At 51.6% G+C, this 14,846-nt stretch overlaps 1 protein-coding gene across 1 annotated transcript; it reads left to right on the forward strand.

Annotated features, from left to right (window-relative positions):
• Positions 1–34: 34 nt before the first annotated feature.
• Positions 35–14,846, forward strand: SWI5 (SWI5 homologous recombination repair protein). The gene is given in 7 exon segments (XM_033192417.1): positions 35–152; positions 155–208; positions 211–337; positions 643–691; positions 9,999–10,120; positions 11,856–11,950; positions 14,509–14,846. Coding segments are annotated over 7 exon segments (615 nt in total). The 5' UTR covers positions 35–49; the 3' UTR covers positions 14,574–14,846.

The raw sequence follows: 14,846 nt of genomic DNA on the forward strand, positions 1-14,846 counted from the left end.
TAGAGCGCAGAATAGGGGCGTGGCCTCAAAGATCAAAGCCCATTCGTCAATGAAAAAGATAAAGCGGAAAGGAGGCGTGGCCAGGCAGCGGCGTGGCCAGAGGGACCTGTGGCGTCACAACAAAAGCTGCGCACGCAACCGCTGTCCCCGCCCACTTCGGAGAGGGGCGGGGCCGGCTTTCCTTGGGTGCGCGCGCAGCTTGCTGTGCGCCCATCAAGCTCCGGGTCAGTGTTCCTTGCCCCGCGCACCTGAGAGGTCGCTCTCCGACTCCCGCGCTGGACCCTCTTGCGCCACTGAACCCCCTGATCCGGGGGCCTCGGACCCCGGGGCTCAGGAGGTGGGCGAGGAACGGACTCCACAGTTTCTTTCCTGACTTCTTACAGCCCTGCCCCAGACTTTCCCTTTCCAGAAATCACCTCCAAAGACTCCCATCCAGTGCTCTAGACAACCCCCGCCTCAGAACGCCCCCTTCCTAGAGGGTCTCTACCCTGATCCTGGGAGCATATCTGCCCCCTTTCCAGATGGATCCAGTCCCGGGCGCTCCTACTTCCCAGCTACTCTTCCTCCCGCATCCCCACAGTAACCCTGTCCTCACAGCGGACTGTGGGTCCAATCAGGCTTTCCCCTCGGATTCCTCTCCAGGACTGAACCAGGACTTACCCGAAGTTGCCGCGGGGCCTTCCGTTCCCCTGTGAGTATTTCTTCCCCCACACCCCTCTTCCCATCCCCGACCTTCCCTCGTGCGCTCGCGGCCCTCCTCCCCATCCCAACCGCAGCCAATCCCCGCTTGGCCTTCTTCCATATCTTCTCCTAGCCGACTGAGAAACTCCAGGTCATTCCTCAATCCCTCCCCTTCCTTTCCTCAGGCCCGCGAGTCTTCAAAGAAGTGCTATCCTGTCCTGTCCTAGGCTAACCCTCTCCCTCCCCATCCTGTCTCCTGGCTCCTCAGATGCCTTCCACTCCAGTTCAGCACCAGCCATCTCTCCTCCTCACTCGTTTCACCCCTCACCCAGCCCTGCCTTTAAACAAACCCACAGCTCCCCAATCAGGAAAATGCTTGGTGTTCACCCTGGCCACTCCTTTAGTTGCTAATAGTCTCTCCTCTTCTCTGGCAAGCCACCCCCAAAACTCAGCCTCCTGCTCCTCTCATCTCCCAGGTGGAGTTGCCACTACCACTACCACCACTCTCAAGTTAGATCGTGAGGGCCAGGCACAGTGGCTCACTCTTGTAATCCCAGCACTTTGGGAGGCGGAGGTGGACGGATTATTTGAGGTCAGGAGTTCAAGATCAGCCTGCCCAACATGGTGAAACCCTGTCTCTACTAAAAACACAAAAAAAAGTCAGCCGAGCATGGTGGCGCATGCCTGTAATCCCAGCTACTCAGGAGGCTGAGGCAGGAGAATTGCTTGAACCCGGGAGGTGGAGGTTGCAGTAAGCCAAGATTGCACCGCTGCACTCCAGCCTGGACAACAGAGCTAGACTATGTCTCAAAAAAAAAAAAAAAGACGTTAGATCAGGAAAGACTTGGTATTTGTTCATTGATTTAGCAACTGCTGCAATGCAGGTGTATGCCAGATAGCCCCCTGCCCTCCAAGAGCCACAGGCAAAAAAATGGTTCCAGGACAAGTATGCACATGGTTCTGAGAAGGGGAGCCCAGGCTTGGGCTTGCAAAGAGGGCTCTCCAGAGATGGCAGGGTCAGAGGTAAGGCCTGAAGGGCAAGTCACAGTGAGCTCAGATAACAATGACGGAGTGGCAGCCACAGTTTGCCAAAAGCATTGGGCTAATTAAGCTTCTTTCTGCAAGTGAGTTGGTGTCCACTGTCTTTGACCATGGGTTAACTCACTGCAGATCATACCTTTCTCATTCATGCTAATTCATTCCTTCTTTTTTTTTTTTTTGAGACAGGGTCTCACTCTGTTGCCCAGGCTGGAGTGCAATGGCGCGATCTGGGCTCACTGTAACCTCTGCCTCCCGGACCCAACCCATCCTCCTGCCTCAGCATCCCAAATAGCTGGGACCATAGTTGTGTGCCATGACACCTGGCTAATTTTTTTGTATTTTCAGTAGAGACAGATTTTCGCCGTGTTGCCCAGGCTGGTCTCAAACTGATGAGCTCAAAGCAACCTGCCCGCCTTGGCCTCCCAAAGTGCTGGGATTACAGGCATGAGCCACCGTCCCAGCTTCCATTTTTAAAAACAAGGCTTGACCAGGCACGGTGGTTCATGCCTGTAATCCCAGCACTTTGAGAGGCCAAGGCGAGTGGATCACCTGAGGTCAGGAGTTTGACCAGACTGGCCAACATGGTGAAACCCCGTCTATACTAAAAATACAAAAATTAGCTGAGCATGGTGGTAACATGCCTGTAATCCCAGCTACTGGAGACTGAGGCAGGAGAATCGCTTGAACCCAGGGTGGAGGTTGCAGTGAGCCGAGATCCCGCTGCACTCCAGCCTGGGCAACAGAGCGAAACTCCATCTCAAAAAAAAAAAAAAAAAAAAAGGAGGCTCTGTTGAGCACTGTCCCCACCAGCTTACTTTACTTTACATATATCATCTTTCCAGTTCCTTCCAGCAACCTTTGAGACAGACACTTTACTGTCCCCATGTTGAGGTGAGGCCTGTGAGTTCCAGAGAGATGAATATAGCCAGGACGTGGCAGAGCTGGCGTCTTCAAACTAAGAAACTGAGTTGCTTTTGTTTTGTTTGGTTTTGTTTTTGAGACGGAATCTTGCTCTGTCACCCAGGCTGGAATGCAATGGCACGATCTCGGCTCACTGCAACCTCTGCCTCCCGAGTTCAAGTGATTCTCCTGCTTCAGCTTCCTAGTAGCTGGGATTACAGATGCCCTCCACCATGCCCGGCTAATTTTTATATTTTTAGTAGAGACAGGGTTTTGCCATGTTGGCCAGGCTGATCTCAAACTCCTGACCTCAGTGATCCACCCGCCTCAGCCTCCCAAAGTGCTGGGATTATAGACATGAGCCACCTTGCCTGGGCTTGAACTGAACTCTTTTTTTTTTTTTTGAGGCAGAGTCTCACTCTGTCGCTGGGGCTGGAGAGCAGTGGCCGGATCTCAGCTCACTGCAAGCTCCGCCTCCCGGGTTTACGCCATTCTCCTGCCTCAGCCTCCCGAGTAGCTGGGACTACAGGCGCCCGCCACTTCGCCCGGCTAGTTTTTGTATTTTTAGTAGAGACGGGGTTTCACCGTGTTAGCCAGGATGGTCTCGATCTCCTGACCTCGTGATCCGCCCGTCTTGGCCTCCCAAAGTGCTGGGATTACAGGCTTGAGCCACCGCGCCTGGCCTGAACTGAACTCTTAACCGGTACCTTGGGCTTGCTCCTCTCAGGGCCTCTTTGCAGCAGCACCCTGCTGACCTCTCCTGCCTCTTTTTCTGTGCCCGCTTGGCTGGCTTCTCTGCTTCCTGCCACTCCTGAGGTAAATGTGGGCATTTCTGTAGGGTCCAGCCCTACGGAGCTTAGCGGATGTTCTCCCCGTGAGCGGAGATGAGAGATTGTAAGAAATAAAGACACAAGACAAAGAGATAAAGAGAAAACAGCTGGGCCTGGGGGACCACTACCACCAAGATGCAGAGACCGGTAGTGGCCCCAAATGGCTGGGCGCGCTGATATTTACTGCATACAAAACAAAGTGGGCAAGGTAAGGAGGGTGAGTCATCCAAGTGATTGATAAGGTCAAGCAAGTCATGTGATCATGGGACAGCGGGCCCTTCCCTTTTAGGTAGCCAAAGCAGAGAGGGAAGGCAGCATACGTCAGCGTTTTCTTCTATGCACTAAAAGAAAGATCAAAGACTTTAAGACTTTCACTATTTCTTCTACTGCTATCTACTATGAACTTCAAAGAGAAACCAGGAGTACTAGAGGAACATGAAAATGGACAAGGAGCATAACCATTGAAGCACAGCACCACAGGGAGGGGTTTAGGCCTCCGGATGACTGCGGGCAGGCCTGGATAATATCCAGCCTCCCACAAGAAGCTGGTGGAGCAGAGTGATCCCTGTCTCCTCCAAGGAAAGGAGACTCCTTTTCGCGGTCTGCTAAGTAACGGGTGCCTTCCCAGACACTAGCATTACCACTCGACCAAGGAACCCTCAAGCGGCCCTTATGCGGGCATGACAGAGGGCTCCCCTTTTGCCTTCTAGGTCACTTCTCACAATGTCCCTTTAGCACCTGACCCTATAACGCGCCGGTTATTCTTAGGTTATATTAGTAATGCAACAAAGAGTAATATTAAAAGCTAATGGCCAGGCGCGGTGGCTCAAGCCTGTAATCCCAGCACTTTGGGAGGCTGAGACGGGCGGATCACGAGGTCAGGAGATTGAGACCATCCTGGCTAAGACGGTGAAACCCCGTCTCTACTAAAAAATACAAAAAACTAGCCCTGCGAGGTGGCGGGCGCCTGTAGTCCCAGCTACTCGGGAGGCTGAGGCAGGAGAATGGCGTAAACCCGGGAGGCGGAGCTTGCAGTGAGCTGAGATCCGGCCACTGCACTCCAGCCTGGGCGACAGAGCGAGACTCCGTCTCAAAAAAAAAAAAAAAAGCTAATGATTAGTAATGTTTATACTAATGATTGATAATTGTCCATCATCATCTCTATATCTAATTCGTATTATGACTATTCTTATTCTGTTTTCTTTATTATACTGAAATGGTTTGTGCCTTCAGTCTCTTGCCTCCGCACCTGGGTAATCCTTCGCCCACACATTTCCAAGTGACTCCGCTCTCCTCTTGCCCTTCTCTTTCTACACACCTGCTCCAAGGTCTCACTGCCACTCCCTCAGCCCATCCCAGTGCCCACAACTCTCCTGTCTCTCTCTAGCCCTGACCTTTCTCAGGATACCCAAAGCTGCCTGCAGAATCTTTGCCTTCCCACTTGCCAAGTCTGAAATCGCACTCAGCCTCCTAACCAGGACCACAAACCAACTCCTCCAACTGCCCTTGCATCATCAGAGGAACCCCAAGCTCTTGAAGTGGGCTCTGCCTCTCCTCCTTTCTAATAGCACTACTCATGGTTGCATTTGTTCTTCTTCATTTTTTTTTTTTTTTTTTTTTTGAGATGGAGTCTTGCTCTGCCGCCCAGGCTGGAGTGCTGTGGCCGGATCTCAGCTCACTGCAAGCTCCGCCTCCCGGGTTACGCCATTCTCCTGCCTCAGCCTCCCGAGTTGCTGGGACTACAGGCGCCCGCCACCTCACCCGGCTAGTTTTTGTATTTTTTTTTTAGTAGAGACGGGGTTTCACCGTGTTAGCCAAGATGGTCTTGATCTCCTGACCTCGTGATCCGCCCATCTCGGCCTCCCAAAGTGCTGGGATCACAGGCTTGAGCCACCGCGCCCGGCCTTTTTTTTTTTTTTTTTTTTTTTTTTTTTTGAGGCGGAGTCTCGCTCTGTCGCCTAGGCTGGAGTGCAGTGGTGCGATCTCAGCTCACTGCAACCCCCGCCTCCCAGGTTCAAGCAATTCTCCTGCCTCAGCCTCCCAAGTAGCTGGGACTACAACCATGTGCCACCATGCCCAGCTAATTTTTTGTATTTTTAGTAGAAACAGGGTTTCACCAGGATGGTCTTGATCTCCTGACATCATGATCCTCTTGCCTTGGCCTCCCAGAGTGCTGGGATTACAGACGTGAGCCACCGCACCCACTTGCATTTATTCTTTTTCACACCACTGTCCCCTCACTCACCAATTCACACACATGGAAACCACTTTCACCCCCGAACACACCCGAACACATGTGCTGTCTCCTGCCTTAAGGGCATTCGGGTACACATTCACCCCTGGGTATCCATGGAGATTGCTACCCGGACCCCCATGGAGTAATGACCAGAAAAAGAAGTCTACCTGTTCAATACAGACTCAACCATACTTTTTTTTTTTTTTTTTTTTTTTTGAGACGGAGTCTCGCTCTGTCACCCAGGCCAGAGTGCAATGGCATGATCTTGGCTTGCTGCAACCTCCACCTCCCAGGTTCAAGGGATTCTCCTGCCTCAGCCTCTCAGGTAGCTGGGACTACAGGCGCACACCACCATGCCTGGCTAATTTTTGTATTTTTTGTTTTGTTTTTGTTTTTTTTTTGAGACGGAGTCTCGCTCTGTCGCCCGGGCTGGAGTGCAGTGGCCGGATCTCAGCTCACTGCAAGCTCCGCCTCCCAGGTTTACGCCATTCTCCTGCCTCAGCCTCCCGAGTAGCTGGGACTACAGGCGCCCACCACCTCGCCCTGCTAGTTTTTTGTGTTTTTAGTAGAGACGGGGTTTCACCGTGTTAGCCAGGATGGTCTCGATCTCCTGACCTCGTGATCCACCCGTCTCGGCCTCCCAAAGTGCTGGGATTACAGGCTTGAGCCACCGCGCCGGGCCAATTTTTGTATTTTTACTAAAGACTAGGTTTCACTATGTTGGCCAGGCTGGTCTGAAACTACTGACCTCATTATCTGCCTGCCTCAGCCTCCCAAAGTGCTGGGATTGCAGGTGTGAGCCACCGCGCCTGGCCAACCATGCTTTTTTTTCATAAGATATTTTCAATGTGAAACCCACTGATATGGCGGGCCAACTGTTCTGTCCCCTCTGTCTGCAATACTTTCTTCCACCCTTCTGCCAAGCTAAAGCCTGCTCATCCTTTAAAATTTAACTTCCTCAGAAAAGCCTTATCCCCACTCCTGGGTCAGTCCAGTTGCCCTGTTAAACTCTCCCATAGCACACTGGACTTCAACTTCAAAGCATTCTTCAGACATAATTCATTTATTGGTTACTTATTCATTAATTCATTGATAAATATTAATATTGAGTGCCTACTATGTGCCATGTACTGTTGTGGACACTGTGCAATCAGCAGTGAACAAAAGTCCCTTCCTTCATGGAGGTTACAGTTCAGTGGTGTAAAGCAATGTAAGACAATGAAAATAATGAAATGCATAACTTGTCAGGTGATGAAAAATGCTATAAAACATCAGGAGGCCAGGTGCGGTGGCTCATGTTTGCAATCCTAACACTTTGGGAGGCCAAGGTGTGAGGATCGCTCCAGCCCAGGGTTTGAGAACAAACTGGGTGACATAGCAAGACCCCATCTCTACAAAAAATAAAAAATTTTTTAAAAAATTAGCTGAATGTGGCCGGGCGTGTTGGCTCACGCCTGTAATCCCAACACTTTGGGAGGCTGAGGCAGGCAGATCACGAGGTCAGGAGATTGAGACCATCCTGGCTAACACGGTGAAACCCCGTCTCTAATAAATATACAAAAAATTAGCCAGGCATGGTGAGGGTGCCTGTAATCCCAGCTACTCGGGAGGCTGAGGCAGAAGAATGGCGCAAACCCAGGAGGCAGAGGTTGCAGTGAGCCAAGATTGCGCCATTGTACTCCAGCCTGGGCGACAGAGCAAGACTCCACCTCAAAAAAAAAAAAAAAAAAAATTAGCTGAGTGTGATGGCACATGCCTGTTGTAACAGCTACTTAGGAGGCTAGGGTGGGAGGATTGCTTAAGCCCAGAAGGTTGAGGCTACAGTGAGGTGTGATTGTGCTACTGCACTCCAGCATGGATAACAGAGCGAGACAGACCCCATCTTAAAAATTAAATTTAAAAAAGGCCGGGTGCGGTGGCTCATGCCTATAATCCCAGCACTTTGGGAGGCTGAGGTGAGCGGATCACGAGGTCAGGAGTTTGAGACCAGCTTGACCAACGTGCTGAAACCTCGTGTGTACTGAAAATAGAAAAATTAGCCGAGCATGGTGGCATGCACCTGTAATCCCAGCTGCTCGGGAGGCTGAGGCAGGAGAATCGCTTGAACCCGGGAGGCGGAGGTTGCAGTGAGCTGAGATGGTGCCACAGCACTCCAGCCTGGGTGACAAAGCGAGACTCTGTCTCAAAAAAAAAAAAAAAAAAACAAAGAAAAATTAAATTTCAAAAAATATTAAAAATCAGGAAAAAGGAATAGTGAGTGATTGAGACATTACCGTTGTAGACAGGACTGTCAGAGAGGGCCTTTCTGATGGGTGATGCATAAGTAGAGCTTTAAGTGGAAGCATCTGGAGGAAGAACTTCATTGTGGGGTACTTTCTCTTTGAGGCTAGGCTGTGCCTTCTATGAAAGCAGTGGGCTGGGCTTGATGTCTCATTCATTGCTGCGCTCCTGGAGCCTTTGTCAGTTGCTGGCAGAGGGTACTCACTCATTCCTCTGAGTGACTAGTTACAAGCTACTAACCTAAAACCAGGAAGACCATCCTCCTCAGTCCCTTCTTGTATCATGTGTAGACAGCTCATCCAACATACATTTCCTGAAGATTGGCTGTGTCCTAGGCACTGGCCTTCACAGCTTCTACAGGCAGAAAGGGCAGAAAGGGCAAAGATGAAAGCCCCAAGGAAGGGTTTTATCCAAGGAGATTATAAACCCAGTGACAGCAGGGCATGGTGGCTCACGCCTGTAATCCCAGCACCTTGAGAGGCTGAGGCAGGCAGACCACTCGAGGTCGAGTTTGAGACCAGCCTGGCCAACATGGCAAAAACACTGTCTCTACTAAAAATACAAAAATTAGGCCGGGAACAGTGGCTCACACCTGTAATCCCAACACTTGGGGAGGCCGAGGTGGGTGGATCACCTGAGGTCAGGAGTTTGAGACCAGCCTGGCCAACATGGTGAAACCCCAACTCTACTAAAAATACAAAAAAAAAAAAAGGTAGATGGGCATGGTGGTGGGCACCTGTAATTGCAGCTACTCAGGAGGCTGAGGCAGGAGAATCACTTGAACCTGAGAGGCAGAGGTTGCAGTGAGCTGCGATTGCGCCATTGCACTCCAGCCTGGGCAACAAGAGTGAAACTCCGTCTCAAAAAAAATACAAAAATACAAAAATTAGCCGGGCATTGTGGTGTGCACCTGTAATCCCAACTATTCAGGAAGCTAAGGCGGGAGAATTACTTGAACCCTGGAGGCAAAGGTTGCCATGAGCCGGGATTATGCCACTGCATTCCAGCCTGGGCGGCAGAGTGAGACTCTGTCTCAAAAAAAAAAAAACCCACCAGTGACATTGTAAATGAGAGGAGAGCCCAAGACGGAGGCCTGGAGCAGGTTCTCTGGGGTCAGACTGGGGACCAGGGCGGGCCCATTGGTTATGATTGGGTTTGGCTAGGAGTGAAGAAAACCCCAAATAACAATGGTTTAAGCAGTCATTGGCACCCAGGCCCCCATCTGATTCGACCCCATCTTCAGTGTATGACTTGGACCTTATCATCCAAGATAGCTGCTCAGCTCCAGCACTGCATCCACATTCCAGCCAGAGAAAGGCATGCCCTCTTCCTGGGAGGACAATTCCCAGTCACTGGCTGGGAACAGTGGCTCATGCTTGTAATCCCAACGCTGTCGGAGACTGAAGCTAGAGGATGGATCACCTAAGCCCAGGAGTTTGAGGTTGCAGTGACCTATGATCATGCCACTGCAATTCAGCCTGGGTGACAGAACAAGAACAAGACCCTATTTAAAAAAAAAAAAAAAAAAAGGTAGGGGGGAGGTTGGGCACAGTGGCTCACGCCTGTAATCCCAGCACTTTGGGAGACCGAGGCGGGCAGATCATGAGGTCAGGAGTTCAAGACCAGCCTGGCCAATATGGTGAAACCCCATCTCTACTAAAAAATACAAAAATTAGCTGGGCATGGTGGCGCACACCTGTAGTCCCAGCTACTCAGGAGGCGGAGACAGGAGAATCACTTGAACCTGGGAGGCAGAGGTTGCAATGAGCCAAGATCGGGTTACTGCACTCCAGTCTGGGTGACAGAATGAGACTCCGTCTCAAAAAAAATTCCCAGATGATTAAGTTCTACTTGCTGGAACTTAGTCATAGGGCCACATCTAATTCCAAGGAAGGCTTGGAAATGCAGTCTTATTCGGGGGTTAGGGTGCCTATTAGCAAGCACAATCAGGGAGTGACTACAGGGGGACATGTAAGCTGTGAATTTTGGATAACTGGTCAGTCTGGCTGATGACTTTTTTTGCCTCTCAGAGGCCATCGCCCAAGTCTGGCCAGACTGATGGGACCAGCGAGGAGTCTCTGCACCTTGACATTCAGAAACTAAAGGAGAAGAGGGACATGCTGGATGAGGAGATCTCCCAGTTCATATCTGAGTAAGTTTCATTGGGTTCCCCATCATGGTTAAGATAACTTTGGGGGCCGGGTGCAGTGTCTCATGCCTGTAATCCCAGCACTTTGGGAGGCCGAGACGGGCGGATCACGAGGTCAGGAGATCAAGACCATCCTGCCTAACCCGGTGAAATCCCGTCTCTACTAAAAAATATAAAAATTAGCCGGGCGAGATGGCGGGCACCTGTAGTCCCAGCTACTCGGGAGGTTGAGGCAGGAGAATGGCGGGAACCCAGGAGGCGGAGCTTGCACTGAGCTGAGATCCGGCCACTGCACTCCGGCCTGGGCGACAGAGCGAGACTCCGTCTCAAAAAAAAAAAAAATAGATAACTTTGGGCCAGGCATAGTGGCTCATGCCTGTAATCCCAGCACTTTAGGAGGCTGAGGCGGGCAGATCACTTGAGGTCAGGAGTTTGAGACCAGCTTGGCCAACATGGCAAAACCCTGTCTCTACTAAAAATACAAAAAATAGCTGGGCACGGTGGTACGTGCATGTAGTCCCAGCTACTCCAGAGGCTGAGGCAGGAGAATCGCTTAAACCTGGGAGATGGAGGTTGTAGTCAGCTGAGATCACGCCACTGCACTCCAGCCTGGGCGATGGATTGAGAATCTGTCTCAAAAAAAAAAAAAAAAAAAGATAACTTTTAACTCTCTAACTGCCCAGTAACTGAAAAACCCAGTCGCACTGGCTTAGCATAGAAATAGGACTGTGCACTACTTGGAAGGCTGAGGCAGGAGAATCGCTTGAACCCGGGAGGTGGAAATTGCAGTGAGCCGAGATCATGTTACTGAACTCCAACCTGGCTACAGAGCACGACTTGGTCAAGAAAGAAAGGAAGAAAGGAAAGAAGGAGGGAAGGAGGGAAGGGGTAGGGAAAGGGAAGGGAAGGAAAAGAAAGGAAAGGAAAAGGAAGGAAGGGAAGGGAACGGAGAGAGAGGGAAGGGAGAGAGAAGGGAGAGAGGGAAGGGAGAGAGAAGGAAGAGGGAAGGGAGAGAGAAAAGGGAGAGGGAAGAGAGGGAGGGGGAGGAAGGAAGGATGGAGGGAGGCAAGGAGGGAGGAAGGAAGGAAGGAAGGAAGGACGGACGGAAAGACGGACGGACAGATTATGCTTCTGGATTCAGGACATCTCAGCAGCCTCTCAGGTAGTGAGATGCTTAGGCTGTGGGAGGGCCTGAACTGGGACCTGGAAAGCTATCTGGGATGGAAGCTGTTGCTCTCTCAGTCTCTGGAGCCATGTTCTCTGCCTCTACTTCCCTCTGCACAGACTCCATTCTCTCTCTGCAGGTAGAGTTTTCAGTGTGTAGGGGAAGCTGGCTCTTGAACACCTCCTGGAGTTCCCCACACCTCTTGCTCCAGCCACATGGCAGAGACTAAGCTGCCTTTGAATGTGCATATCACACTTGAAGGAATCCACCTGGCTGTTTGGATCATGTGCCCATCTGCGAGTCCCTCAGCTGTGGCCAGGGTCACATGGTACCATTGTAGCTGGAGACCCAGCCCTAAGGAGACAGAGCACGTTTGCCAGGAGTGAGGACCTGGGAAGATGCCCTGCCCTGCTGTAAGCTTCATGAGGGCAGGGCCTATCTTGCTGTCGCCATATCCCTAGTACCTAGCACCAAGTAGGCCCCTACAGATGCCTTATTACTGTCTGAGCCTAGGGTCATCATCTGCTTTCTTAACTGAGCTGTCTTTCCCCCTCTCTCCATCGCTCATCCCAGAGGCTACAGTGTGGATGAACTGGAGGACCACATTACCCAGCTTCACGAGTACAATGACATCAAGGATGTGGGGCAGATGCTGATGGGCAAACTAGGTGAGTAGTTGGGACTGCAGAGCCACAAGTAGGCATCATAGGGTGTCATCTCGCCTAGGGGTGTTGGCTTTTGCTCCTGGGCCTCCTAACTTGCCAACTCTCACGCCCTCCGCAGTTGGCCTGCTCCTGGGCTGCCCCAGCTCCTCTCCTTACCAGCCTCTGGTCTCCCTGGCCACCTAGGTTTGTTCCTCAAGTACAGAACCTGCTTTGGAGCTGCAGCCAGGTTTGAGCGGGACTTGCCCATCTGAAGTCCTCAAGACTGAGGACTCAGGGTCTCCCCAGTCTTCTGGGGCCTACTCAGAGTGATCGAGGTACCATCCATGCCTCAAGTGGCTGGCTTGCTAAAGAGGCAGCAAGTGCAAGGGTGACCCTTTGTGACTTAAAGAAGTATTTTCTTCCTCCCTGAACAAAATCTTGCTATCTAGAGGGCTTTAGCCAAGGCACCAACACCTGCGTGTCATGCTGGCTAGGAGAGCCTACCTTGGAGGTGACGAAATGTGCAGGTGGCCCCTACAAACCCTTCAGTTCCATCCCCTAGCTTGGAGTGCTGGGCACTCTGATGTTCAGCAGCCAGTGACCAGCAGCCAGGGGTAGTGTTCAGAGCTGGGCTGTCTGCCCAGTTGCTGTGTGAGTTTTGGCACTTGTTGCAGAAATGCCTTCAGCATCCAGGATTCCATGGCAGGGAGGGTTTCTCTGTGTTTCATTGGACAATGGGCCCCAAAGGAGGAGAGGAAAAAACTGGAGGCGGGAACTCTAGATGGATAAAAAGATGGGGGTGATCAGGGCCCAAGAAGATGGGGGTATGAGGGGAGTGTAGCCTAGTGGTTAAGAACACACGCTCAACTGCGCACAGCGGCTCACACCTGTACTCCCAGCACTGTGGGAGGCCGAGGCGGATGGATCACCTGAGGTCGAGATTTCAAGACCAGCCTGACCAACATGAAGAACTGTCTCTACTAAATATATAAAATTAGCCCGGTGTGGTGGCCACATGCGTAATCCCAGCTACTCGGGAGGCTGAGGCAGGAGACTCACTTGAACCTGGGAGGCAGAGGTTGTGGTGAGCTGAGATGGTGCCATTGCACTCCAGCCTGGGCAACAGGAGCGAAACTCCATCTCAAAAAAAAAAAAAAGAGGGCTGGGCTTGCTGGCTCGCACTTGTAATCCCAGCACTTTGGGAGGCCGAGGCAGGCGGATGACAAGGTCAGGATTTTGAGACTTGCCTGACCAACACAGTGAAACCCTGTCTCTACTGAAAATACAAATATTAGCTAGGTGTGGTGGCATGCGCCTGTAATCCCAGCTACTCGGGAGGCTGAGGCAAGAGAATCGCTTGAACCCAGGAAGCGGAGGTTACGGTGAGCTGAGATCACACCACTGCACTTCAGCCTGGGCAACAGAGCCAAACTCCATCTCAAAAAAAAAAAAAGAACACAAGCTCTTAGCAGCGAGAATCAGCATGAGGCCTGTCACTTCCAGGTCATATGACCTGGAGCCAGTGGCCTCTCCCTTTTTTTTTTTTTTTGTTAGACTGATCCCACTCTGTCACCCAGGTTGGAGTGCAGTGGCATGATCTTGGCTCCCTGAAACCTCCGCCTCCCAGGTTCAAGCGATTCTAGTGCCTCAACCTCCTGAGTAGCTGGAATTACAGGCATCTGCCACCACGCCCGGCTAATTTTTGTATTTTTAGTAGACACGGGGTTTTACCATGTTGGCCAGGCTGGTCTCGAACTCCTGACCCCAAGTGATCCACCTGCCTTGGCCTCCCAAAGTGCTGAGATTATAGGCTGAGCCACCGTACCTGGCGTCCTTTTTGTTTATTCAAAAAGGAGTGCTGGGGACACTTTGGTGATCCAGACACTTTTAGATCTCTTGCTGTCACGTGGTTTGTTTTCCTGTTAGGGGTGGAGGAATGCCCAGGAAGTAAGTGGACTCAGCAGTTAATTAAAATGTGTTAGGTGCTATGAAGGTGACAAACGGCAGAGATGGGGAGAATACTGAGGCATGAACAGGGGGGCGGTGGGGGTAAGATAGGTAGTCAGGGGAGGCCTCTGAGGAGAACCCTTCCTCAGGAGAAAGGACCAGGCTTTGTGGAGAACAGAGGAGGAATAACATCACAGAGGCTGCAGAGGCGCAAACTCGAGCACGTGGGCCATGCCGATGAGTCTGGAATGTTCAGCAGGCACAGCATACAATCAGCTTACGTTTGAAGCAGATGAATCCAGCAGCTCTGTGTGGAGAATGGAATGGAGGGAGCTGTTTCATTCCTCTGCAAAATGGGGTGAGGGTCCAAGGAGTCCTCGTAGGTCCATTCTTGAATACAGTGGCTGGCACATGGCGGAGCTCCAGCGTGGCCAGGCGGGGCCCGCGGTGGGGCAGCCTGGAAGGAGCAGCAGAGAGCTTACCTTGGCCAGTTAGGTGAGGCACAAGTGTGGGGACCGGCTTGAAGCCAGAGATGGTCCTGGGTGGGTCAGGGCAGTGACACTGGCTGGAGGCATTGGCTGTATTCCCTCCCACCTCTCCCCACTGCACATTCAGCCTTCCTTCCTTCCTTTCAGCTGTGATCCGAGGTGTCACCACCAAAGAGTTGTATCCAGAGTTTGGGCTGGACATGAATGACTGAGCAGGCTCATCGCCCCTTGTCCACAGTCCCCAGGGACAGAAGGGTGTGGACATGATAAACGCTGAGAGCTCAACCAGCACAAATACAGAGTTTCCAGCAAGGAAATGTCAGAAGCACTTTTCTAGAGAGCCCAAGCTGAATCAGGAGGAGCCTAGAGAAGAGGCGGACAGGGAGGAAGGGGCATTCCCAGCTCCAAGGTTCCTGAAATGTCACAGTGATACTTGTGTAGGGGTACATGTACTTTATTTGTCAATGAACATATGTCAATAAACA

This window comes from Trachypithecus francoisi, unplaced genomic scaffold, assembly GCF_009764315.1.
Source record: "Trachypithecus francoisi isolate TF-2019V2 unplaced genomic scaffold, Tfra_2.0 Contig01585, whole genome shotgun sequence".
NCBI lineage: Eukaryota > Metazoa > Chordata > Mammalia > Primates > Cercopithecidae > Trachypithecus > Trachypithecus francoisi.